The sequence below is a fragment of the Pelophylax lessonae genome (genome assembly GCF_965119305.1).
Source record: "Pelophylax lessonae genome assembly, chromosome: 1".
NCBI lineage: Eukaryota > Metazoa > Chordata > Amphibia > Anura > Ranidae > Pelophylax > Pelophylax lessonae.
This window is the reverse complement of record NC_138768.1, coordinates 601,679,015-601,707,008: the sequence shown is the minus strand read 5'-3', so window position 1 is coordinate 601,707,008 and position 27,994 is coordinate 601,679,015. Positions and strand designations below refer to the sequence as shown.

Below are 27,994 nucleotides of genomic sequence, written 5' to 3'. Positions count from 1 at the left end.
GCAGAGTGCGCCATTACCCATTAGTGAAGGCTAATACCATCGGGCAGCGACTGTCGGAGGACTCAGAGAAAATAATTTTACGGTAAGTTCTTACAAAAATTCTATTTTTATTGATGCATATAATTAAAACATACATCCAGCATATAATATACATACATGACGGAATGTCAGTAAAAAGTTAGAGCGGATATGATGGAGGCCGCAAAGGTATGTGGTATAAGGTCCAACGCGTTTCGCAGAGCCTTAGCTCTTAGAGCTGCTTCATCAGGGACCGCATACGATATATATATAAGCAAACTTTTGCCACATACAACAAAAAGAGACGTACAATAATGAAAAGCAGGAAAATAGATAAAAGTACAACAATACCAAAAATACATATATTCGTACAGTAAATTACTTTATAAATTTCAATTTTATTCAGTAATTAATAATACAACCTTTATCGAAACTTACCCATCCGCTCAACCGCAAAGAATAACCGGCGTCCCCATCAGAGGCAGTACATGGCAGGGCAAAGCGGGGAGAGGAAAGATAAATATCCACATAGGCGACAAAAAAAATTTATGTATCAATAAAATGTATATTTCTCTTACGTCCTCCGACAGTCGCCGCCTCTTCATATTCGTCACATATGGGGTATTAGACTTTGCTCCGAAGGAGTAGCTAGGCAACAGAATATGTTAACATTAAAGCTTTTAACATATCCCACCCTCAAGGGGTGGTCCCCTCAGTCAATACCCTCCTACTTCCTGCAACCATATCCCAGTTTTAATGTCTAGCTTGTCAGGAGTGGCTGGCTTTCTCTGTGCTGGGGCTTTCTGCCCCAGACTCTTTCTTCTTTTTTGAATTTTTGTTTGAGTTTTCTCTCTACCTTTACTTAGCTGTTCTTTTTGTCAGCGTTAGTTAGTTCTTCTGATGAAGAGGATCATGCGGGCTGGGTCTCGGGCTGATCCCCCTGGTCGCAGGTCGTGGGTCAGTGGCTTCCCAGCCTGCCATCGAGCGTTCAGCCAGGTAACGCTCCTGGCACAGTGAACGACCCATCCCTGTTCGGTGCAGGGATGATTGGTGAGGTGGCTACCTCACTGGACGCTGTGCGGTTTCTTAACCCCCATTCTGTGCATCTTGTATGCGACTCTCCCTGCCTCATGTGCAGCGGCTTGTTCGCCTGTACGGGTCCCCCACGCCATGTGAGGTAAGTCTATTTATGTGGGGACCTGTCTGTCTGGGGGGGTGTCAGTCTGGGACTGTGTAACCTGCCTCTATTCACACTGTTTGTCTCCCTATCTCTCGGCTGCATGCTGTGGGCTGCAAGGGGGGGGGGGGAGCTGTGTGACACTGTGTGTGTCAGCCTGGTCAGTGTGAGAAGCTGTGTGCTGTGGGGCATGTTTTGTGGCATGTTTGGGCATTATACAGCGATCGCTGCGGCGATCTGACATGTGTTCTTATACATGGATGACATGTGTGCATTACTGCACTGTGGAGCGGCGGTTTCGGCGCCAAACGGCGCCATTTTGCCTACACTCGCTCCGGCCGCATGTTCTACATGCATGGCGGCCATTTTCTTGTAGCCTCCCATAGGCTTTCATAAAGCGCCCTGGCAGCATCACTTCCTCTTCTCCAGGAACACCGATCGAGGCAGCGGCGAGGGTCTCCTCAGGTTTTATCCTTCTGTTCTTGCTATCCATTGCCTGTGTTAAGTTTAAATATTCCCTGTGGGGGTCTCATTGTGCTTGTGTGTGGTGCGGTGGGCTGCGCTCGCCGCGCTTGCTTAAAGGGGCAGTTAACCCTTTATTATCCGGCATTATAGGGGCAATGGATTCTCAGGAGGGCAAATTTCCTACCGCCTTGGTGGCAAGCCAGGGGACCGCTGTTTCCCCCCCAGGGGGGGATTTAGCCACTATTGTGGCTGGCCTTGCTGCTCAGGTGCAGATGCTGGTGGCTGCTCAATCTACTAAGAGACCCAGAGTTGCTCTTTCCTCTGATTCTGAGGGTGAAGGTGATGGGGCTGTTATGGCGGGGGCCTCCTTATCGGGGTCCCGCTCCTCCCTGGATCTAGTGGGGTCCGAGGTGGAGGCTGAAGTTGAAGGGGTTGATAATTCTCCCCCTGGCTCGCCTGAAGAGCTTGCAATCATGGATGAATTGATTGCTTCCATAAAGCAAACGCTGCGTTTGCAGGATGAAGTGTGTCCCCCCGCTCCCTTGGCGGCTTATGGGACGCAGAGAAAACGCAGGACGCCGCAGGTTTTTCCCTGCAATGATGATTTTCAGCGCGCTGTTAAGGAACAATGGCGCAATCTGCGCAAACCTTGTGTACCAAGTAGGTTCAAGCTGCGTTATCCTTTCTCGCCTTCCACTGATGAAAGGTGGTGTGTGCCTCCCCCAGTGGATCACGCAATTGCGGTTTTAAACAAAGCCACTGCGATTCCTGCAGAGGATTCCCCTGTGTTCCGTGATGCCACGGATAGGAGATTGGAGTCTCTTGCCCGTCATACTTATTCTGTTACGGGTTCTATGCTTAAGGCTCTGTTTGCTTCTCTCATGGCGGCCCAGGCGATCGCAAGTTGGACGCAGATGCTTAGGCGCGTCCTAGTGGCCGATTCGGCCTCGCCGGCGACCCTGGATATGGTGGATCAAATCCACCAGGGTGTCATGTATCTGTGTGATGCGGACCTGGACCTGGTTCCGTTGGCTGCACGTGTGCACAGCGTGGCGGTGTTGTCTCGCCGCCTGGTTTGGTTGAAATGTTGGTCGGTGGACCAGTCCTCACGTAAGACCTTAGCCAATCTGCCTTATGATGGGTCTCGCCTTTTTGGGGAGTCCTTGGATGTGTTGATTAAGGGGATCACCGGGGGTAAGAGCACTCTCTTGCCCCATTTCCCCAAGGCTAAGGGGGCTTCTGGGAAGAAGCATGCTAATTTTCGGCCCCCTCAGGGGTCCTTTCGTGCCTTTCGGCCGCACTACAAGGGCAAGCCGTTCAAAGGTCAAGGCTCTCAGAAGCAGCCCTGGTCTGGTAAACAGAAGTCCGGTCAATCCGGATCTGCAGCCCATAACAGTGCGGCCTGAAGGGGCGCCCTCACCCAGTTTTGGGGTGGGGGGACGCTTGCTCGGTTTTCTTCAGCCCTGGTTGGCCCGTGTGCGGGACAGATGGGTTCAGGAGATCGTTCGATCTGGTTACAAGATCGAGTTTCTCTCTCGGCCGGAGAGCAGATTTTTTCCCTCAAATCTTCAACTGTCTCCAGAGCGTTTGCGGGACCTACACCTGGCGGTGCGGGACCTGAGGGCTCAGGGAGTGGTGGTTCCGGTGCCTCATCGGGACAGATTTCAGGGGGTTTTATTCCAATCTGTTCACCGTGCCCAGAAAGGAGGGCAAGGTTCGTCCAATTCTGGACTTGAAGGCTCTAAACCGCTCCGTGCGGGTTCGCAAGTTCCGCATGGAATCCCTGCGGTCGGTGGTGGCTGCCCTGGTTCCGGGGGAATTCATGGCCTCCATCGATTTGAAGGATGCGTATCTTCACATCCCCATTTTCGAGGGTCACCAGAGGTACCTTCGATTTGCCATTGCGGAGGATCACTACCAGTTCGTGGCGTTGCCTTTTGGTCTCGCCTCGGCTCCGCGGGTCTTCACCAAGGTGCTTGCACCGGTTCTGGCATTGTTGAGAGCCCAGGGCATTTCTGTCCTGGGGTATCTGGACGACATTCTGGTTCGGTCTGCGACCAGCCAGGGTCTGGAGGAGGACCTGTCTGTCACGATGCAAACTCTGCAGGAGTTTGGTTGGACGATAAATTATCCAAAGTCGACGCTGAGTCCGTCGGTTCGTCTTCCCTACCGGTGAATGATTCTGGACTCGGTACAGGCGAAGGTCTTCCTGCCGGAAGACAAACTCAGGACTCTCCAGGAGGAGATCAGGTCCCTCAGGGACGTTCCGCACTCGTCACTAAGGACGTGCATGAGATGTCTGGGATTGATGGTCTCGGCTTTCGAGGCGATTCCCTTCGCCCAGTTTCACACGCGGGGTCTCCAAGCGGAGATCCTGTCCATGTGGGACGGGCGACCTCAGTCTCTGGATCTTCCAATCTCGTTGAGTCATCGCACCAGAAGAGCCCTTCTGTGGTGGCTCCAGTCCCCGATGGTGTCCGGGGGCAAGTCGTTTCGTCCTATCTCGTGGACGGTAATCACCACGGATGCCAGCCTGTCGGCCTGGGGTGGTGTTCTGGGCGTTCTGTCCGCCCAGGGGACTTGGTCGGAGGGGGAGTCCTCCCTTCCGATCAACATTCTGGAATTGCGTGCGATCAATCTCTGTCTTCATCGCTGGACGGACCGGCTGCGGGGCTGCCCGGTTCGGGTGCAGACGGACAATGCCACGGTGGTGGCCTACATCAACCACCAAGGGGGCACCAGGAGTGCCCGAGGGGCTCGAGAAGTGGCCGACATTCTGACTTGGGCCGAGACTCATGTCCCGGCGATAACGGCGGTTCACATTCCGGGGGTGGAGAACTGGCAGGCAGACTATCTGAGTCGCCAGACCCTGGATCAGGGGGAGTGGTCTCTCCACCCGACTGTCTTCCAGATGTTGTGCGCGAAGTGGGGTCTTCCAGATGTGGACCTGTTCGCGTCTCGTCTCAACAACAAGGTGGGAAGGTTCGTGGCAAGGACGCGCGACCCTCGGGCAGACGCGTCGGACGCGTTAGTGGCCCCGTGGCATCAGTACAGGCTGATGTACGCGTTTCCACCGATTCAGTTGCTGTCCAGGTTCCTTCGCAGGTTACACTCGGAACGCAGCACGGTGATTCTTGTGGCACCGGACTGGCCTCGCCGGTCCTGGTACGCAGACCTCGTGAATCTGGCGGTCGACGCCCCGTGGCGTCTGCCTCTTCGAGACGATCTCCTGTCTCAAGGACCGATATACCATCCTGCTTTACAGTCGCTGGCTTTGACGGCCTGGCTGTTGAGACCGAGGTCCTGAGGGAGAAGGGTCTCTCCCCAGAGGTCGTTCATACCTTGGTCAACGCGAGGAAGTCTTCCTCGGGGAAGGTTTATTACCGTACTTGGAAGGCCTATTTTGCTTGGTGTGAGTCCAGGGGATTTTCTCCCCGCACTTACTCGGTTTCCCGAGTGCTGTCCTTCCTTCAAACGGGTGTCGATCAGCGTTTGGCGCTGGCTACGATCAAGGGTCAGGTGTCTGCGCTGGCCGTTCTGTTTCAACGTCCCGTGGCTTCCAACTCCTTGGTTGGCACTTTTGTTCAGGGTGTGCGGCATCTGGTTCCTCCTAGGAGGGATCCTTTGCCCCCTTGGGACTTGAATCTCGTTCTGTCTGTGTTGCAACGTGCTCCTTTTAACAGATCAGGGAGATCTCGTTGTCTATGTTGTCCAAAAAGGTCGCCTTTTTGGTGGCGATCACTTCGGCTCGCAGAGTGTCGGAGCTGGCAGCTTTGTCCTGCAAGTCTCCGTATCTGGTTGTTCATTTGGATAAGGTGGTCTTGCGACCTAATCCTTCTTTTCTTCCGAAAAGAGTTTCGGAATTCCATCTTAATGTGGATATTGTCTTGCCTTCGCTGTGCGCGAAGCCTAAACATCCAAAGGAGGTGAGATTACACTCTCTGGATGTTGTTCGGGCGATAAGGGTTTACCTTAAATCGACTGAGTCTTTTCGAAAGACGGATTCCTTGTTTGTTCTTCCGGAGGGTCCTCGGAAGGGCATGGCGGCGTCGGCCTCTACCATCGCCAAATGGATCAGGCAGACCATTAAACAGGCCTATGCCTTGCAGGGGAAGGTTCCCCCTGTGCCTGTGAAGGCGCACTCTACTAGATCTCTGCGTACGTCTTGGGCCTGTCGTCATGGGGCTTCTGTAGCCCAGGTGTGTAAGGCGGCGACTTGGTCGACCGTACACACTTTTACAAAATTCTACAAAGTAGATGTTCAGGCATCGGCGGATGCTTCCTTTGGCCGCAAGGTTCTTAGTGCGGCAATTCCCTAGGGTCCCTTGTTGGGGACCTCTGGCTGTTGGGATGAGTTTTTTTTTTTTTTTCCCATGGTTATGTCTTTTCGTGGGTTGTTGCTCCTGTTGAGCACTTGTTTTTTCCTGTTGCCCAGCTGGTTTCCTTCCTTTGGTAAGGTTCCTTTCTTTGATGCGGAGACTGCGTTGCCTTTTCGGCGCGGATGCGTTTCCCACCCCTCATGTTTGCACTGCTTTGGGACGTCCCCATATGTGACGAATATGAAGAGGCGGCGACTGTCGGAGGACGTAAGAGAAAACGGAATTTTTGTAAAATCTTACCTGTAAAATTCCTTTCTCTGAGTCCTCCGACAGTCGCCGCCCCCGCCCCTCTTTTGGGGTTTGGTTGTATACTCTACTGCTATTCCACTAAAACTGAGATATGGTTGCAGGAAGTAGGAGGGTATTGACTGAGGGGACCACCCCTTGAGGGTGGGATATGTTAAAAGCTTTAATGTTAACATATTCTGTTGCCTAGCTACTCCTTCGGAGCAAAGTCTAATACCCCATATGTGACGAATATGAAGAGGCGGCGACTGTCGGAGGACTCAGAGAAAGGAATTTTACAGGTAAGATTTTACAAAAATTCCGTTTTTTTACTAAGTTGTCTTGTTTATGACAACCTCATAGCCTTTAAAGTCCTGGTCTACAGAGCGTGGGTGGGAGCTTGCTCAGCTGGGTGGTTATCTCACCGGGTGAGGGTCCACAGTTGCTCTGCAGGCCGCGTGGGGGGGCAGCCATTTTCTTGTAGCCTCATGTGCTGAGATCGGCGGTCATCTTGGTACACCCGGCACGGCCATTTTGCGGTGGACTTCCCTTATAGGAATCAGAATGGGAGTTCCTGGAGGTGTTTTTTTGTGGGTAGAACCCCTTCCTATACCCTGAGCTGTTTCTCAGATCCTCCCCTTTTGGATCGAGTTTGCTGCTGACACGTGCTGTGCAGATGTTCTGGGCCTCCTGGTGCATCTTTGGTACAGTGAGTCTGGGGGTCTCTCTCTCTCTGCTTGGGGGTCTCCAGTGTGCTTTTCCTGACCCCTGGGGGGCGCTGTGGGATGCTTTTTAACCACTTCTAGACCAGAAGGATTTGCCCCCTTAATGACCAGGCCATTTTTTGCGATTTGGCCCTGCGTTACTTTAATGGACAATTGCGCGGTCATGCAATGCTGTACCCAAATACAATTGATATCCTTTTTTTCCCCACAATTAGAGCTTTCTTTTGGTTGTATTTGATCACTTGTACAATTTTTATTTTTTGCGCTATATACAAAAAAACAGCGACCATTCTGAAAAGAAAAATATTTTTCACTTTCTGCTATAGAACCCCCCCCCCACCCCCAAAAAATGTTTTCTTATGTTTTCTGACAGATGCAGCTCTCAATGTTTCTTCACAAATGGGTAATGCGTTGTCTACAGGAGTATACTAGGCAGTGAAAGCTTTTCACTTGACACGCCTATAGGGGCTGTCCCTCATGACATTACCCCACACACACTGTGCTCACTAATCAGTTTCTTGCTGCCTAGTTTAGGAGTAGGACCTAGGTTCACTGCTGGGACTCCGGTCTCAGTTTTTATTTTTTTTTGAGAAATGTCTTTTCTTTACTCGCTATCGTTAGCCAGTGTCAGGGGGATCCTCCTGGTGAACTACAAGCGACAGCCGGGCTGAGGTTTCGCACTGGATAATATAGATCCTTACGGTCTCCCAACCTGGCCAACGAGTGTGAGCAGGTTGTGGTCCGCCCAGGCCTCGCCACGACAGAGCCCCAACGGATGGGGACGAGCCTGCAAGCAGATGCTTCGCTGGGGCGCATCAACCTGGAACGCCCTGAGTTGCAGCGTACACCTTTCTGGCTGGCACCACCCTCACTCAGGGTGGGAGGCGAGCTGTTAAGGAGCGGAACCCCGCCCCCCCCCCCCCCCCCCGTTCCCCGGCCCATAGTATGGTGAGTGATACTATGTCCCCCCGTGTCCCTGTGACAGTCCTCTGAGGGGAAAATGGGGCCCACTCCTGGGGATAACAGGGCTGTGTATCTCTGAAAGATCCCCCAAGCCTATCAGGACGGTCCTGCCCTCTCCGCTCCCGCTGGGGGTGCTCTAGGGGCGTCTGACGCCAAAGGGGGGTGTTTAAAGTTGTTACCTTGTCCTGAGGGGTCTCTTTAGCTGGATTCCCACGGCGGCCTCATTCCTGGATTCCTGAAGAGCTTGGTGCCGTTTTCGGCCGCGATTTTTAGGTGTGTGCACCAGGCTGCATTAGTGTAAGGGCAGCAGCCATTTTCCCTGTCTTCCTAGTGTTTTTGCGCCGTTTTTTGGGCGCCATCTTGAGTGAGGGCATAGGCTGCGCTGTATGGGCGGCAGCCATTTTCCCTGTGCTTCCTATACCTTTCTATTGGCTCCATTTTGTTGTAGCCTGAGTTTACGCAGGTGGGCTCGACCTCTAGTGATGTTTGGTCACTTTCTCTCAGAAGCTCACACACGCTGAAGACTGTCTGCAGAGCGACTGCTTATCAGGGTTGCTGGCACAGTAAGGGGTTTTCAGTCCTTGGGGCATTTCTAAAACATACTCCGCTCCTGTCAGGGCACTGATTAGCCTTAAAGGGGGACTCCCAACTGTAGCACGGTATAGCGGTGCGGACTGTGTTCGCTATTTAAAGGGCCAGTGCACTCCATTTTTTTTTTTTTTTTTTTTTCATTTACTGCAATATGGAGTCCCAGGGTGAAAATTTCCCTTCTGAGTTTATTTGTGCATCCGGACCTTCCGAATCACCTTCTCTGGTGTCTGTCTGCAGCCTGAGAAATGATGGCGTTCATGGTGGATCTTGTGATGAAACAAGTTACTACCCAAAAACAGCGGATGCCCTCTCAGTCCTCTGATTCAGAGCCTGATGTAGTTGCCACGAACAACACCCTCCTGGAAGGATCCCTGTCCTCAGTCAGACGGTGAGGAGAATGAGTCCTCCTCAGCTGCAGCGCAGGAACGTGCTCTTGTGGAAGCACTGATTCATTCAGTGAGGGAAACTTTACATTTGGATGATGAGCCAACACAGTCAGGAAAGCGGGTTGTCTTCGACTCCCGTAAAGCCCAGAAGTTGGGTCAGGTTTTTCCTTGTCCCGAGGATTTTCACGATATTGTGAATGAGCAATGGCAGTGCATTAAACACATGCTGGTGGTTCCCAAGCGCTTTCAGCGCCGTTACCCCTTTGCAGACTCAGTTTCCAATTGTTGGACGGTGTCACCTAAGGTGGATCACACTGTTTCCCGGTTTAATTAATCTACTGTAGTCCTTGTTGAGGACTCCCCGGTGTTTAAGGACCCGATAGGTAAATGGAATCACTTTCCCGCCACCTGCACTTGTTGGCGTGTTCAATTCTAAAACAGGCTTCTAAGAAGGCCATTACTGATCTTCCCTTTTTGGGCGAACGCCTCTTTGATGACTCCTTGGATGAGTTAATCAAGGGTCTAACAGGGGGTAAGAGTACTCTTCTCTCCCAATCTGAAAAAGGTAAGGCACCTTGCAGTAAGCGGGGGCCTTCCTTCAAGGCTCATAGGGGGCTTTTTCTTGCCTCAGGGGAGCATGAAAATGGCAGAGCCTCCAGAGGTAACCAAAAGGCTTGGTCGGGTAAGCCCAAGGCTGGCCAGTCCGGTGGGGCGGACAAGTCGTCCTCTGCATGAAGGGACGCCCTCACCCGGTTCAGGGGTGGGGGGGATGTCTGTGTTACTTTCGGGAACCCTGGACGTCTCGGATTCAAGACAAATGGGTTCACAAACTGATTTGTACAGGGTACAAGATCAAATTTCGGTCTCGCCCAGCAGACAGGTTCTTTCCATCATATCTCCATCTGTCTCTGGATCGTTTGACAGATCTCAGGGAGGCAGTGCAGGATGTCCTTGCACAGGGCGTAATCGTCCTGGTTCCTCGGCAGGACAGGTTTCCAGGTTTTTACTCAAACCTGTTCACAGTGCCCAGGAAGGAGGGCAAGGTGCGTCCAATTCTGGACCTCAAGTCACTGAACCGCTTTGTGCGGGTGCAGAAGTTTCGGATGGAATCCATTTCGGTCGGTGGTGGCGTCCTTACAACAAGGAGACTTTTTGACCTCCATCGATTTTAAGATGCGTATCTGCACATCCCTATTTACGAGGGTCACCAGCGGTATCTCTGTTTTGCGGTGGCGGAGGAGCACTATCAATTTGTGCAATATTCTTTGGTCTATCATCCGATCCCAGAGTCTTCACCAAGGTTTTGGCACCAGTGCTGGCTTTGCTCCGCAAAAAGGAGATTGCAGTCCTTGGCTATCTGGGCGAGCTCTTGTGCCTCCCTGTCGGGCGACCTGGCATTCACAGTCCAGACGCTTCAGGAGTTTGGGTGGACCATCAACTTCCAGAAGTCTGCGCTGACTCCGTCAGTACATCTGAGCTATCTGGGTATGGTCTTGGACTCCTCTCAAGCGAGGGTTTTTCTTCAAGGGAACAAACTCCAGATCTTGCAGGGCGAGATCAAGAATCCTGATGGACAACGATCTCTCCTCCCTGCGGACATGTATAAGAGCCCTGGGCCCGATGGTGTCGGCCTTCGAGGCGATCCTGTTTGCCCAATCAGAGCCGCCTGCCCTGTGCATCCGAGTCCCCGCTGCCGGGTGGGGGCAGGAGCGCGCCGCCAGCTGCACACACTCGCCCCCCTAGCTGCAGGCATGCGACCAAACGTCGGTTCGCGCAGGATGGGCTGCCTGCCGCAGTCTAACTGCGGCGAGCGGTCCTTAAGTGGTTAAAAAAATCATCTTCTTTTTTTGTCACTTTTTTCAACTTTTTCTGACGGGCTCCCCTGGTGCAACATGGACCCTACAAATCATGTGTCCCCCATCTGACCCCCTCAAGGAGGCCACAGGGCCTTCCAGACCCCAGCTGTCTATAGATGCCATTTCGGCAGTACTGGAATCTGTTGTGTCCTGGGTGGAGGTGGCCTTTAAAGGGCGAGGTGCTAAGAAACTACCTACCCCTGCCTCATCTGATGTCTCAGATTGTGAGTCTAAATCAGCCACCGCAGACGCGAGTCTCCCTGCCGCATCCGCTACCTCGCGCCCTGTCTCCTCTGACAGTGAGGATGGCGTTTCTACCTCCACTGCCGCGCAAGATAAGGCGCTGGTGGACGCACTGGTTGTATCTGTGCGTAAGACCCTGAAAATGGAGGACGCAACTGCGATGTAGGCACAGGTTACATTTGGCACTCACAAGTCATTCAGAGTGGCAAAGGTTTTTCCCTTTCCCGCGTATATTGACGCCGTGCTCAAAAAAGAATGGGACCGCCCAAAGCGTTCCCCTGGGGTGCCTAAGCGCTAGACGCTACCCTTATGAGGAGTCCCTTTATGAAGAAGTGGACTGTGCCATCTACGGTGGACCCTCCGGTCTCAAGACTGAATAAAGCTACCATAATCCCAGTGGAGGATTCCCTATCCTTTAAGGATTCGGCGGACAGAAAGGCGGCGGAGTCTGTGGCCCGCAATATGTACTCCCTGGCGGGGTCTGCTCTGAGACCAGTGTTTACTATTGCCCTTGTCTTGCAGACTTTGACTGAATGTGCTAAGTTTCTACGATAAAGGGGTGTGTAATTCTCGCGCTGTCTAGTAGGTGTATAAACGTTATATACCTTCAATGCTGCAGGTACTATTATTGGTAACCACACAATGCAAACAAATTAAAAGGGGGTACTCCTCCCCCTTTTGATTTGCTAAGTTTCTACGCCGTGACCTGGAGAGGAAAGAACTTCCCCCTGCCTTTGCGGAGCTGTTGGACCATCTGATGCTGGGGCCGCAATTTATTTGCGATGCCGCGCTGGATACTGCTCCCATATGGGGCCGACTGTCGATTTCTGCAGTGGTCCTCTGGCGTATACTTTGGCTGAAGTGCTGGCCTGCGGATCAGACATCAAAGAAGGCCTTTACTGATCTACCTTTTCAAGGTGATCGCCTGTTTGGGGCCACTCTGGATTACAAAGTCTCACAGGGGGTAAGGGTCCCTCCCTCCCGCAGGCTAACAAGAGTAAGGACCCTCATCGCAGACGGGGTCCCTCCTTCTCAGCACACAAGACGTTTTTTCGTCCCTCAGGGTCAGTCGATAAGGCGAAGCCCTTCAAGACTCCGGAGGTTCCAAACGACCCTAGTCTGGCAAACAAAAATCGAGTTTTTCCATACCGGAGACATGGCCACTTCGGCCTGAAAGTGTGCCCTCAACCGTATCTGATGTGGGGGGACGTCTTTCCCAGTTTCTGGATCTTTTGCTGTCCCAGATACAAGACAAATGGGTTCAGGAGGTGAAACGGTCCGGTTACAAGATCGAGTTTCGATCCGTACCGCCTGTAAGGTTTTTCCCTTCCAATGTGCGATTGTCCCCGGATCGCTTACAGGCTCTTTGGCGCAATTCAGGATCTGGTACAACAGGGTGTAATGGTTCCGGTTCCATGCGCGGAACGTTTTCAAGGTTTTTATTCAAACCTGTTTACGGTCCCCAGTAAGGAAGGCAAGGTGTGTCCGATCCTGGATCCAAACAGGGAAGACCGCTCTAGGTGAGGCTGGAATCAGGTGCCGGTCGGATCCGCAATCCAGGATAGCTTCATACAACAAAAGGAATGACCGCACTTCCGATAAGTTTCAAAAAGGAGTGTCTTTATTCCACATCAATCGAATTGGCAAATACAGATACACACTGTGAGTGCAGGACAATCGGTGGACGCGTTTCACGACTGGATGTGTCGCTTATTCATCACGGGAGGAAGTCCCGCCCATGGACGATACGCGTGCGCAAGGGGGAGGAGATCGTGACGTCACTCGTAGCCCCTGTTAGCAGAGCGTTCCGCTCTGTCTGGAGATCAGCTGGATTGCTGTACTGCTCGTTTTTGCATTACCTTGAAGTAAGAGGCTGTCCATTTGTTTTATTAATAAATTGTGGTGTTTGAAACATATTGCACTATGGTCTGCCCCCTTTCTATTACATGGGGATCGTTGTGAACACCTTTACAAAAAGGAGAGATGCCCTCTGTGATTGCTGTCCTGGTCAGGATTTTCACATTGCTGGGAGTGTACTTTTAAGGCTGTCTTTTCACAGCCTACAGGTGAGAGGCTAGCACCTCTGGTGAAGGATTGCACTGAACAAGCACTTGTGTCCTGTTTACTGATCAGCACTGAGCACTTTCATTGGGATTTCTTATTGGACTGTTTTCTCCTCTTTTTTACAAGACTACTGCGTGCCATTCATAGACTTTTCATTTATCCATTGATGTTTTTATTGTTTTATTGTTTTAGCGCTGCACTTTTCACTATCAGTTTTACATTGGGTTTTACATATTTTTTACCTTGGTGTCAGCTGCTTTTATTTATTTCCATCCATTTATTTATTCATGCTTGCGCCGATATTCCTGTTTTTTCATTCTCATGGCCTGCCTACATGTTTTAGTGCCACATGTGTTGGGTCCTTCATTCTCTTGAAGAAGCATCTTCAGCACTCTCACACATGGGATGACAGATGAGTCGCAATGACTCACCTCTAGTGTCACTTCCTCTATGGGGAGGAGGGTCTCAATGACAATGTAGCCAATGTCCCACTGGACCTAAGGTCACTGACTTTGTGCGAGTTCAAAAATTAAAGATGGAATCAGTTCGCATGGTGGTGGCTTCCCTACATCAGGGGGATTTCCTGGTCTAAATGGACATCGAAGATGCCTACCTTCACATCCCAATATGTGCAGGACACCCAACGGTTTCTTCGTTTTGCCGTGGAAGAGGATCACTATCAGTTTGTGGCATTACCCTTTGGTCTCGCCTCTGCTCCTGCCTCTGCTCCTCGGGTCTTCACAAAAATGTTGGCTCCGGTCCTGCTGCTGTTGCGGCAGTGGGGAATATCAGTCCTGGGTTACCTGGACGATCTGCTGCTACGTGCAGAGTCTCCTACGGTGCTGAAAATAAATTTGGAGATGACCCTGAGAACTCTGGAGGAGTTTGGGTGGATTCTAAACCTTCAGAAGTCATCCTTGGTCCCTTCCATGAGACTGGACTATCTGGGCCTGACTTTGGACTCGTCGCAAAGTGTCGACGCAGGGTGTCGGAACTGGCGGCGTTATCCTGTCATTCTCCCTATCTGGTGGTTCACAGGGATAAAGTGGTACTTCATCCGGATCCTTCCTTCCTTCCGAAGGTGGTTTCCAGTTTTCACTTAAATGAGATTGTGTTACCCTCTGTGTCCTAAGTCAAAACATCCTAAGAAATTTGCACAAAGAAAGGGCTGCCTGCGTCTGCTGCGACTATTTCCAGATGGATCAAACAGACAGTGGTGCAGGCTTATTCAATTAAGGGTCAGATTCCTCCTTTCCCTGTTAAAGCGCATTCTACTTGGGCGTTTAGTGCTTCCTGGGCTTTTCACCATCAGGCATCTGTGCTTCAGGTTTGCAAGGCGGCTACCTGGTCGTCTGTTCATACCTTCACAAAATGTTATCAGGTGAATGTGCTGGCATTGGATTTTTGACTTACCATAGAATCCTTTTCTCTTAAGTTCATTGACGGACGCAGTACCAGCCCCTCTATTTTGAGTTGGTATTATTTCTCTGACACTGCTTTGATCCAAAACTGACATCCTGTGCAGGAAGAAAGAGGGTATACACCCTTGCACTGCCCATAGCCGTAGCCAGAACTTCTTTCTGCCTAGTGTCCTACTGTAGGGGGCAGCATAACCCTGATGATATGCATCAGAGTCTGCGTCCGTTAATGAACTGAAGAGTAAAGGATTTTACGGTAAGTCAAAAATCCAGTTTTTCTCCTCCCATAGGGGAAAGGGTTAGCCATTGCATCTACAGATATTCATCGGGTCTTCCTTTGGGACCTTACCATCTTCTCTTCACAGGGAGGTCCTCCCTTGGGATTACTCCTTCTTCCACCCAGCTGGGTATTCATCTTGCCTTTTTTATAGTTCTTCTGCCCTTGGGGAACAAGTTCATCCTTTACTGTCTGGCTTATGCAGCATCTGTCCTCACTTGCCTGTGCCGCCACCTGTTCTTTTGTTTTTCTTCCAAAACCGGTTTGTTTTCCAAGTGGCTGTTTGAGTCTCCGCTGTTGCTTGCTTCAGCTGAAAGGTGCGTCTGTTGTTAACTGTTTGTTTAGGTCAGCTGATGCTTTTTAACTGGTTTGTTGCCCACCCCCTGAGGTTTTGCTTGGGGATGTCCCATGTTCTATGTATCGATTTCTGTGTATGGTATGACAAACATAATGGGAATTCTGACATTTCCATATCTTGGAATATAGTACTGGAAGCAGCTCCCTTCCCTCTTTTCTCTGTGAGCTCCTTATTGTTTGCCAAAAAAACTGGAGCCTTAGAGTGGGGTGGTTATATGAATACACTGAGAGGGGGGGGGGGGGCAGCCAATGTCCTGTAACCTGAACGTAGCGACACATAGCCCATGGTCTATGAATTAAGTCCAGTGTCCTGTACTATACTCCAAGAATTTAAAGGTATGCAAACACAAAATCCATTTTTTGGAGTCGACTGAAGGACTCGGCTCTCACCCCTCTGTGCTTATGATCATGCTCTTGGTACTGCATGTGGAATAAAGGAGATGTAATCTTGGGCTGGTTTTCAGATTTCATTTGCCAATGTCCAATCCTCCTATAGGTGGCAATATAATCCAACTGTATGATTTCTTATGAAAAGGGTTGTACATTGAGTACAAATATCCTTTTTTATTTTTACTTTACCTTATAAGAATATTACTATTTTTCTTGATACAGAATAGCTTCCCTAAAATCTGCTCTTGAATACAAAGAAGAATGCTTAAGGAAGTCGAAAGAACAGCTTAGACGATCACAAAAAGATGCCGATACTACCAGTACGTAAGAATATATATATTTTTTAAACAGTGTATTGAGCTAAGAGAATACCTAGTTTTACAGAATCATAACATATACTGTAATGACAGCGGTAGTACAATTCCCACAGTTAAAATGACAGTCTTGTGGAATCCTTTTGCCAAAGCAAAGCTGGTCAGAATACCGAAGGAATCACATAGACAGAAGGACCCAAGTTAATGATATCCATACCCTAGTACACAAAAGTGTAAAAATTGTGTATTGGTCAAATTGTTGGTGAATGTAGCCCAACAACCTGATCAAGATTTTCTGAAATTTGAGGGGAGTTTTGGTTATCCTAAATTACCTTCTTACAAGGAAGAACTTGATTATTTAAAGTAGAAGTTCAGTCAAATACTGAATATACTTGCTCCCACCTCCCTTCTAAGCCCTGTACTAACTACCCTGTAATGGAAAGATGCCTATACTTACCCTATGGCTGAGGGCACTCTGGTCACATGATCTCTCCAGCAACAAGCTTCAACAAAGAGGAGAGTTTACCGACAACGGCTTCAATGCCTAGGCGGTGACGTCGCATCCATCTCTGGGGCGTCCATTGTCAGCTGCCCCTTCTCCACACTGAAGCTAGCGCTGGTAGCCAATCATGTGACCGGACCAGAGCATCCTCAGAATGGGTAAGTATAGACCTCTTTCCTCTTGAGCAGAGGTGTCCAACTCAATTCCATCGCAAGCTATATCAGCAGTATGGTTGCCCTCAAAAGGCCAGTTGTAACTGGGGTGCACTAAAAAGTGCAGAGTTCAGGTCTGCGTTGCATACAGAGTGCAGGGTTAAGGGGTGTGCTACATGCAGAGTTCATGAATACATGTACAGAGTGCAGTTTCAGGGGTGCACTATGCACAGAGGGGTGCTCTACACGCAATGTGCAGGGTTTAAGGGTGTGCAACCCCAAAGCTTCCTCTCATCTCTACGCTCTCCTGCCTGGCTCTGTTTTACTACCCCCTTTTTTTAGGCGACTCTGCTTTGCCTTGCAGTGGGATTGTTCTCGCTCTCTGGTGATCTGCCCACACTGTGAGTGCATACAGGGGGTCTGTTAGATCCAGGAGCCACTGGAAACAAAGCTGTCCCTTAAAAACACAGAAGTTTTCTGTGTACACGAGTGACAATGGAGGGCGAGAGCCGGAGGTGGTCGAATAGAGTTCTTGGTTTGAGGGCCGCATGACCAGGCCTGGTGGACCGGATTTGTTGTAATTGTAATACATGCTCTACAGGGTAGTTAGAAAAGGGCTTAGAATCGGGGGGGGGGGGGGTGGTCCTGGGTCAACTCTCCAGGACCCAATTACCAATCTCGGGGTCTCCAAATGTGTACATCAGCAACTGTCTCATATTTAGGATATCTACCAGATGTGCCTGTGAAGAGAGTAGACCATCAGGGTGTTTCAAAGTTATTTGTTTAATTTGGCCTGCCAAATAATAATATAGAGGAAGGTCTGACAAAGCCACGCTTACCTCAGCCTTTGGGCTCTCTAAAATGGAAAAATATTTGTCCATATAAATATATACAAGCATAAAATTAGGTAACTATGAAAAGAAGACCCTAGTAACCATCACAGGAAAAGGAGTGAGGATATATGAACATTTTGGTAGAAAAATAGTTTTTATCAAACTCTACCAACTACCTATAAAAGTACAGAGACCGCACCTTTAAATATTTAAAGGAGGTGAAATACAGAAGGATTCTTAGAGTTTTGGGGGGGGGGGGGAACCTGCTGTGCTGGTGTTGACTAAATAGGTCTATCTGTCTATATTACTGTTCATTATTTCCACAGTTTGTTCTGACAAGAATGGCTCCATAGCCTATCCTTTGACCTGTGGAGGTGGTAGTGGCATTGTGCAGAGTACAACAATGCTTATGCTTCAATCAGAAAATGCTGCTTTAAAAAGGGAAATTACCCACTACAGGAAAAAGTGCCATCAGCTATCAAGGTAAAAGTGACTTGATTACCCTTTAATAGAGAAAATCCCCCATGAAAAGTATTCTCATTGTTTTTTACATGGATTACCCTCTGTCATTACACATGAAAATAAGCTTTCACTGGGCATCATTTTAATATATTGGTGACACAAGCTTTCGCTGCAAGCTGTATCATCACTAAAGCAACCTTGTCATGTTACCGTTTGATTCAGTTTTTTTTTAACCAGTTCCTGCCCAGACTATAGCTGAAAGACGGCTACAGCGCATGCGTACTTGCCCGGGAGGACATACATGGACGTCCTCCCGTGATCAAGCTATCCATGTGCCCCCTGCGGGGCACTCTCTCTGATTGCAGGGTCCTTCGAACTCCACTGATCACAGATTAGGGTAAAGGGCCAATCACAGCTGCCCTTTACCACATGTTCAGCTCTGTCCAATTACAGCTGATCACTTTTGTAACACAAACCAGTTTTCGGCTCTTCTTTCCTCACACTGACAGCATGAGAAGAGATCCGATAACGGCTTGTGCTAAAGGGACATCAGCACTGATTATCAGTGCAGTCCCAACAGTGGCCACCAGTGCAGTCCATCAGTGTTCCCTATCAGTGCCCTTGAGTGCAGCCTCATCCGCGCACATCAGTGAAGGAGAAAAATTACCTGTTTGCAAAATATTTTACCAACCATGAAAAATGTTTTTCTATTTCATTAATTGACGGACACAGCTCCTGATTTTTATTACCATTGGGTTATACTGCCCCCTACAGGAGAAGGACCCTAGGCAGAAAAAAAAAATCTGGCTACACATATGGGCAGCCCCAGGGGGTATACTCCCTCTCTGCTATAGTTACTCAGTTTTTTCTCTGCCTAGTCAGGAGTAAGGACCTAGTTCCTTGCTGGGATCTCTGGTCCTGGCAATTTTTTCTTTTAGATAGTCATTTTTCTCCTGTTTTTTTTCCTGTGAGATCTGTAATCAACTGCCAGACTGGGTGATGGGCGGGATAATTTAGATTCAGTGGTCACCCCAGTCTGGCGAGGTCACATACGACCGGGTCTCTGCCCGAGTCGCAGCGTTCCTCCTGGCCGACAGCCCCCCATTTCGATGGATTGGAGCTTCTGTCTGGAGCAGTGCCTGCCTAGTTCCTGGTATGGTAGGTAGCTGTCCCCCTCTCGCCCTGGAGGGTTTTGAGGTGGATGTGGGCCCCTCCTTGGGATGGTCGGACCCCCGGGTTCCCCTCCTTCCCTTCAGGCACCCGCCCCCTATCATCTGTTCTCCCATCCTACCCCCTCCACTTATGCTGGGGCTGTGTGGGTGGTCTGGTCCACCTCCTGGGGTGGGGGCAGGGCGCTTTGCTGGCGATGGGGGTTGCGCCACCATCGTCGACCAGACTATTGGCTGTGCGGGCGGGGGGGGAGGTTGTACCTGGCGGGGGCTCCTGCCAGGGCCTGTCCTTGAGGTCTAGGGATCCCTTGTAGTGCAGCGCAGGGCTGCCATTTTGCTATAGCCTATGTGTTTATATGCACAGCGGCCATGTAGGTGTAGTCGGGCGCCCATTTTGTGGTGATTTGCCATTGAAAATAGTGACGACCATGACAGTGGAGCCCTGTGGGCGGCAATTTTGCCATTGGGAGTGCCTCCTAATCCCCTGGTGCTGACTCCTGATCGCCGCGCATTGAGTGCAGATTAGCCTGGTGGCTGCAGGTTCCTGTTTCTGCTGGGTGGTGAGTCTGGTAGGATCCTCTCCCTCTCTGCTGAGGATCACTTTGTGCTTTGTGCCTGGCGACCGGCTGGTGCTGCCAGCTCTGTGGGGGTTGTCCCTTTGCAGTGTTTAACACTTTTTATGTGGTCCTCCTGGTGACTCATGGAGTCTTTGGAGCACATTTCCCCACCGGTTCCCCTCTCTGAGGCTGCAGGGCCCTCCGGATCCCAACCATCCATTGATGCTCTGATGGTGGTCTTGAAGTCCTTTGTGTCCCATGTGGAGATGGCTTTTCGGGTGATGGGCTAGCAAAAAGCGCTCCCTGCCTTCCCCTGTCAACGGATCCTGAATCTGATTCAGCTGCTGCGGACGTGGGTCATCTTGCTGGGTCTGCGACCACGCGCCCGGAATCCTCAGATAGTGAGGATGATTCCTCCACATCTGCAACCGCACACGAAAAGGCGCTGGTGGCCGCACTGATTGTATCTGTGCATGAGACCTTGAAAATGGAGGACGCAGTTGCATCTGTGACAGAGGGGCAGGTTCTCTTTGGCACTCACAAGCCATCTAGAGCTGCAAAGGTGTTTCCTTTCCCTGCCTATTTTGACAGAATTGTCCCTAAAGAGTGGGGACAACCAAAGCATCCCCTTGGGGTCCCTAAGCCATTTACTAGGCGTTACCGCTATGAGGAGTTCCTTATTAAGAAGTGGACTGTTCCACTGGTAGTGGACTCTCTGGTTTCCAGATTGAGTCCCCGACCTTTAAGGATCCGGCTGACAGGAAGGTGGAGGCTGTGGCCCGCAATACGTACACTCTGGCTGGTTCGGCACTGAGGCCGGTATTCACCATTGCCCTGGTGTCAAACTCTGACCAAGTGGGCTAAGCTTTTACGCCGTGACCTGGAGGGAGAACAGCTCCCCCCTGCCTTTGCTGAGCTAGTGGACCAGCTGGTCCAGGGGCTGCAGTTTATCTGTGATGCCTTTTTGGATGCAGCTCCCCTATTCTCTCTGTTTCGGCAGTGGTCCTTATGAGTGTCTTTTGGTTTAAATGCTGGTCTGCGGACCAGACTTCTAAAAAGGCCTTAAAGAGGAAGTAAACCCTCCTCTGCAACTTTTACCTATAGGTAAGCCTATGATAAGGCTTACCTATAGTTACTGTAAATATCTCCTAAACATGTACCGTTTAGGAGATATTTACCTTACATGCAGCCAGTGACATCACTGGCGCATGCGCTCTGAAGGAACGGCTGCTGGTGCCGTTCCTTCAGAGCCCCGTGCCGTGACCGTCGGCTCCTGCGCGCGTGCGCGGGAGTGACGTCACCGCGGTTCCGGCCAATCAGATGGCCGGATGCCGCGATCCCGGAAGACGGGCGACTGAACATGTCGCCCGTCATAGAGGTAACCGGGCGGCACGGCGGGGGCTCGTTCTAAGGTATTTCCTAATGAGTTAGTATGCGATGCGTACTAGTTCATTATGTATTTCGCTTTCAGGTTGAAAAAAAAAAATTTTGGGGGGGGGTTTACAACCTCTTTAACTGATCTCCCCTCTCAGAGGGGGAAAGAGCACTTTTCTTCCACAGGCCACTAAGGGCAAGGAACCTCATCGTAGACGTGGGCCCTCCTTCTCGGCTCATAGGAAGTTTTTTCCTCCCTCAGGGTCGACTGACAAGGGCTCGAAACCTTTCAGGGCTGCCTCTGGAGGATCCAAACGAACCTGGTCTGGCAGAAGCTGGCTTCTCCAGACCCACTGACAAAGCTGCTTCAAAGCATGAAGGTGAGCCCTTGCCCGTATCAGGGGTGGGGGGGACATCTTCGCTGGTTTCCTGACCCATGAACTTCCCTGGTACAAGACAAGTGGGTCCACAAAGTAATTAGGGGAGCTACAAGATCGCGTTTCGCTCTTATCCCCCTGGAAAGTTCTTTCTTTCCAACTTGTCCGCTTACAGGGTCTGTTTGGGTCGGTACAAGAGCGGTTACTTTAAGGGGTGATTGTCCCGGTTCCGACTTTGGAATATTTTCAGGGTTTTTACTCAAACCAGTTTACAGTTTCCAGGAAGGAAGGCAAGGTGCATCCAATCCTGGACCTCAAGGTGCTAAACTGCTTTGTGCGGGTGTAGAAGTCCAGGATGGAGTCCAGTTGTGGGAGAGGAGCATTATCAGTTTGTGGGGTTACCCTTTGGTCTCGCCTCTGCTCCTCGGGTCTTCACAAAAGTGTTAGCCCCGGTGTTAGCAATGTTTTGCCAACGGGGGATCGCAGTACTGGGCTACTTGGATGACCACCTCCTGTGAGCGGAGTCTCCTACTGATCTGGTGGAAAACCTGGAAATCACCATGCGAACTCTGAGAGAGTTCGGCTAGATTCTGAAATTTCAGAAGTCTGCTCTGGTTCTGTCCACAGAGCTGGACTATCTGGGTCTGACTCTGGACTCCGTCTTAGCCAGAGTGCTCCTTCCTCTGGAAAAACTCCAGAAATTGCAGGCTACAATTTGTCTCCTGCTGTCCAGCAGATGGTCATCCCTCCGGACTTGCATGTGGGTGCTGGGCCTGATGGGGGTCTTCCTTCAAGGCAAGTCTGGTTGCACAGTTCCATACGAGGTCCCTGCAAGTCCCTGCAAAGGGATATTCTGACCAAATGGGACAAGACAATGCAGTCTCCGGACAATCCGATCCGACTGAGCCGCGGAACAAAGGAGTCCCTGATGTGGTGGCTTCGCTCTCCGGTGCTTCGGCTGGGCAAATCCTTCCTTCCCTTGTAATGGACAGTGGTCACCACAGATGCCAGCCTGCCCGGCTGGGGAGGCATCCTCCAACAATTCTGCTCAGCGGATCTGGACACTGGAAAAGTCAATGATCAATGTCTTGGAACTCCGAGTGATCAGACTGTGCCATTGGACGGATCATCTTTAGGGATCCAGCCCTCTCCTCCGTACACCTTCCTAGGGTGGAAAACTGACAGGCAGATTACCTCAGGCGGCAAGCGTTGGACCAAGTGGAGTGGTCCCTTCATCCAGAGGTGTTTTTCATGAGTTGTCTCCGGTGGGGCATCCCTGAGGTGGATCTGTCAGCTCATCAGAAAGGTGCAGCGGTTTGTGGCTCAGTAACAGGAGACCTTTGGCGGACGTGCTGGTGGCCCCATGGGGTCAGTATCTTCAGATTTATGCCTTCCCTCTTCTCAAGCTGCTGCCAAAACTTCTATGCAGATCGAGGCAGAAGGGATTCCTGTCATCTTAGTGGCTCCAGGCTGGCCTCGCCGGACTTGGTATGTCAATCTGGGTACGCTGATCTGGTGCGGCTGGTCGTTCATGTTAATTGGAAGCTTCCTCTCAGGGAGGATCTACTGTCCCAAGGACCAATCTTCCAACCGGCTTTACAGTCGCTGTCTTTAAGGTTTATCTAAGATGGTGAATTCAATGCTGTTAAAAACTAGGAAATCTACTTCTAGGAAGATTTACCATCGTACGTGGAAGACGTTCATTGCATGGTGTGGGTTTCTTGAGGTTCATCCTCGTTCCTCCTCTGTGGCTCAGATCTTGAACTTCCTTAAATGGGGCGGCTGAACAGAAATTGGCCTTGGGGACCATCAAGGGCCAGGTGTCAGATTTGACGGTCGTCTTCCAACAACCCTTGGCCACACATTCCTTGGTGCGTACCTTTCTACAGGGGGTCTATTTCTAAAGTTCTATAAAGTGGATGTGTTGGCATGTGCGGATGCTTCTTTTGGCTGCAAGGTTTCGCAAGCTGCTGTTTTTCAGGTGGGCTCCAGTTGTTTTTGGTTGAGCTCCTGTTGCCAGCTTGGTTACTGTTTAGCCTTGTGAATTTTTTTGCTGTTCCCACCTCTCAACACTGCTTTGGGACATCCCAGTGGTCATGAAGATTAGGAGCAGTGTCTATCAATGATGGAAAGAGAAAACTGGATTTTTGACTTACCCTAAAATCCATTTCCTTGATGTTCATTGACGGACACAGCACCCACCCCTCTTTGGAGTTGTAATTCTTCTGACACTGTAACAAAACTTAGAAACTATAGCAGAGAGAGGGAGTATACCCACTGGGACTGCCCATGGGCGTTGCCAGATTCTTTTTCTGCTTAGTGTCCTACTCCTGTAGGGGGCAGTATAACACCAATGGTCATGAAGATCAGGAGATGTGTCCGTCAATGAACATCAGAGACATTTTTTTTCTTCTAATTTTTTAGAAAAAATAAATTGCTCCTACTGGATAAGAGCTTTAAACTTGGTAATTTATCAGTAAAAATTGAAATTTATTACATATTAAGTCAGGCATAATTTTCTAAGGTAATGTGCAGTGGTTTCTTATCGGGTAAATTTATATAAAAATTACATATGGATATTTCAGATTTACTACTGCAGCCAACATGTGGTGAGCTCTTGGGTAGCACACCAACTTTCTGAAAGCTTGGAACTCCTGTTGTCTTTAATAGATCTTTAAAGTGGAAGTCCAGTTAAACCCGAACCTGCTTCCACCCCCCCATAATGTCTATACTTGGCTATGCTGAGAGTGCTTGGGTCTGGTCACATGATCAGATCCCAGCATAGGCTTCAGTGTAGAAGAGGGACAGCTGACAAAGGATGCCCCATAGTAAGCCTATGGGTGGCGTCATTGCTAAGGCTTTTCAGCCGATGTCAGCTGTCTCTGATAGATAAGTATAAGCATCTTTCCTTTACAAGTATGAACACTATACTGTGCTTACTTTTTGTAAAATATATCTAAAACATCACATTATAAACGGCAAAAAAAAAAAAAAAAAAATATATATATATATATATATATATATATATATATATATATATATAATCTTTTTAATATAAAGGCTTAAGGGTTTGCGTATGTGTGTTCATTTATTAATTAATTCAGCTGTTCAGTTAACACTTTTTTTTTTGATAAAGGAACGCATCCAGTCGGGAGGATGAATTTAAACTAAAAGACAGAAGTGTGGAAACACCTTCCAATTTGTTTAGTTCGTTAACAGACGCATCACAAAGCAGCAGAGAAGTGTACAAACAAGCCACTGTCTCGCCACACAAATCTGACCTTCCACCTAGCCATATACATTCACCTGGAAAGACTGGAACTCACAGTAAACGTGCAGGGTCCCCAGGCAAGACACCCTTGCCCAAACCTCAAGTCATGTCCCCAAGCAAGACACTCTTACCCAAACCTCCGGCAATGTCTCCAAACAAGACACTCTTAACAAAACCTCAGGTGATGTCTCCAAACAAGACATTAAGACACAGTGTTCCTGCCTCATCCCCTGGAAAAACTGAGCTGAATAGAAAGCGTGCTATGTCACCATTCAGAACTGAAGGCCAGTTGTTCAGCAACTTGACTGAATCACCATGCAAAAAGCACAGCTTGCCAGAACCTGCAGACTTACCTAAAGATAAATTCTGGTCCAAATCTTTGCCCTATTGTCCATCCAAGTTTTTCGACAACTCCACACTTGGCACTTTACCAGGTAATGATGGCTATGTTTATCATCTTGAAATGTAGTAGTATAGGCCCCTGTACTGTTTTCTTTTTATGGCTTAGCATTTCCAGCTGTACATGTTTAGATAATCTTCTGTGATGCCTTGAGCAGGTCAAGTATAGACCGTGGGCTACTTCCAACATTTTCTCACTTATACTGGGGAAGTGTTGTGGCCTTTGCACAGACAGCCCTAGTTTGGAAGTTATCATCTAGCCTTGATTTTGATCCCTCCTTCACATTCATTATCATAGCTCCTTTATATGAATAGCTTACACCTTTGTTTTGTGATGCCTTAATGAATGAATTACTCTGGTGTTTTATATACCCATTTAAGAATAATAGCCAACACTGATAAGAACCTTGGTGGTTGCACAGACTAATGCCAGCCATACACAACAAATGTCTTTCCTGCAACCACTGAAGCGGTTACTGCCAGGAGAAGACAATGGTTATTGCTAGTGGCTATACCAGCCGCTAGCGATAATTCCAAGTAAAATTTGGCAGGCTGGTTGTACCAAAGTTGATCAATTAACTTGGTTCATTCAGCCTACCCATACACGGTTTGAATCTCGTCCAGTTCCTGCTTGAACCAGCCGAGATTCGAATGGTCTATGGCCAGCCTTAGTCTGGCAATGAATCTTTGGCTTGGAGGTCTAGTCTGACACTACTAAGACAGAATTGTTCTGAGTCTGAGAATTTATAACCCTCTCAAAAAGCCTTTGATCTTTCTGATTTCCTATAGAAAAAAAAAAAGAAAACGAAGATTATGCTTTCTAGGACAATGCTAAACTGTGCTTTTCCTTTATGCGCTAAAGGGAAATAGCCCACAAGCCACAATGCCATTCTGATTTAGTGTAATCACCTCTTAAGGACCAGGACCTATTAGGTCTAAGAGGTCTGCGGTGTCCCCAGTGACCACTTTGAGAAATTTTAATCTGAATACCACCTATGATCTAAACATGCTGAGAAAACTTGCATTAAAAAGTTATTCTGACAAAGATTTACTAGCCTGATGTAATGGCCATATATTCTGATTAGAAAGCTGCATTATAGGATGAAATGTAGGAAAAGTCGTTGTGGAAATAGCTTTTCTCTTTCGTTCGGACACAGAATTCCATAAATCATAACTACTGGGTTATATTGCTTCCTCCAGGAGTAGGACTAGGCAGAGCAAAAAACACCTGTCTACGTCCATGGGCCATCCTCAGCTTGTTGTATAACCCCTTCTCTGCTCTAGGTAATCAGTTTTAATCTGTCTAGTCAGCAGTAAGGAGCCAGGCTCCTTGCTGGGATCTCTGGTCCTAGCAATTTTTTTCTTCTTTGTTGCATCTTTTTTGTTTTTTCTCTTGGGAGATATACAATCAACTGCCGGGCTGGGCAACGGGCTGGATAATCTAGATCCAGTGCCCCCCCCCCCCCCAGCCCAGCCAGTGAGCGCATGAAGACCGCAGCTACACGCTAGGTCGTCCGCGACGTATCCTCCCGGACAGAGGCTGACACGCGAGATAAACGTCTCACTTGGTGGCATCCGACCGGGCTTGGGTCTGAGTCACAGTGGTCCCTTGGCCGACAGCTCCCCTACTTCAGTGGCGAGGATGCTGTCTGGAGCGTTACCCGCACCATGGAAGGGTAAGTACAGTCCCCCCCCCCCCCCCAATCTTCTTCCTTTTTGGCATTTTTATTTTTTTTTGTGTGGATGGGAGTAACCTCCAGGGACGGACAGACCTGCCTGCAAGCTCCCTCCCATCCTTTAAAAATCCCTCAGTCAGCTGGGCTTCCCCCACTCCCTTTTCCCCTGTCTGGACCTAGAGTCTTGTGGGGGTCCCAGGGCAGAGGATGCAGCGGAAACCCCTGGGGTCTCCCCTGCTATCCCCACTCTGTAAGGGTCCTGGGATAGTGTGTCCTGCCCTGGTAGTCTGGAGGGGTCCCAGTGTAAGAGACCCCTTGGTACATGCCCCATTGTTTGCAGTGTGGGTATTAGGCCTGCGGAATTTAATCGCCGAATCGATGCATCGCGATGCGACCCTTCGCGATTCTGCATCGATTCGGGGTGCCTGCAAAATCGATTAGCTTGACGTCACTTCCGGGGTGGGCGGCGCTGGCGCTTGATGAGAGTGGCGGGCTGGTGGCGGCGGCGGCCGGGCTTGCGAACACGGAGCTCCTCGTGGGAGAGGAGAGGAGGAGAACGGAGCCTGCAGAGCAACCCGACCCACGGACTACTGTCCCCCCCAATGGACTGGCTGAGGAGGCCCTGCTTTCCCGACATGAGGCTCATCACCCGGGACCTGTCCGTGTCCGAGCCCTACTCCATACACCTACCGGCTACCGCTACTTCGCCCACAACTGGCTGCAGCTCTGCTTCCTGGTAAGTCGTGGCACTACAGAGCCCAGCATTACTCCTTACCAGGGCCTGCTATAATACAACTATGGGCACTACAGAGCCCAGCATTCCTCCTTACCAGGGCCTGTTATACTACAACTAGGGGGACTACTACAGACTCTGTAGTCCCCCTAGTTGTAGTATAACAGGCCCTGGTAAGGAGGAATGCTGGGCTCTGTAGTGCCCCTAGTTGTGGTACAGTAGACCCTGGTAAGGAGGAATGCTGGGCTCTGTAGTCCCCCTAGTTGTAGTACAGTAGGCCCTGGTAAGGAGGAATGCTGGGCTCTGTACAGAGCCCAGCATTCCTCCTTACCAGAGCCTGTTATACTACAACTAGGGGGACTACAGAGCCCAGCATTCCTCCTTACCAGAGCCTGCTATACTACAACTAGGGGGACTACAGAGCCCAGCATTCCTCCTTACCAGGGCCTACGGTACTACAACTCGCATCAGGTAACTCTTCTAACCTGATGTGGCCTGCTCTAAAGGGGGATCTATGAGGGGACCTGCTCTACTAAAGGGGGATCTATGTGGGGACCTGCTCTACTAAAGGTGGATCTCTGGGGATGCTTGCCTGCTCTAAAGGGGGATCTATGGCAACCCTGCACTAAAGGGGATCTATT

At 49.8% G+C, this 27,994-nt stretch overlaps 1 protein-coding gene across 1 annotated transcript in view; it reads left to right on the top strand.

Annotated features, from left to right (window-relative positions):
* CENPE (centromere protein E) overlaps positions 1–27,994 on the top strand; it is a 328,099-nt gene that overhangs the window by 268,891 nt on the left and 31,214 nt on the right. Inside the window, exons 54-56 of the mRNA XM_082248665.1 lie at positions 15,757–15,854; positions 17,662–17,818; positions 24,411–24,979. Of these exons, the coding sequence (XP_082104791.1) occupies positions 15,757–15,854; positions 17,662–17,818; positions 24,411–24,979 (824 nt within the window). The remainder of the gene's footprint in view (positions 1–15,756; positions 15,855–17,661; positions 17,819–24,410; positions 24,980–27,994) is intronic.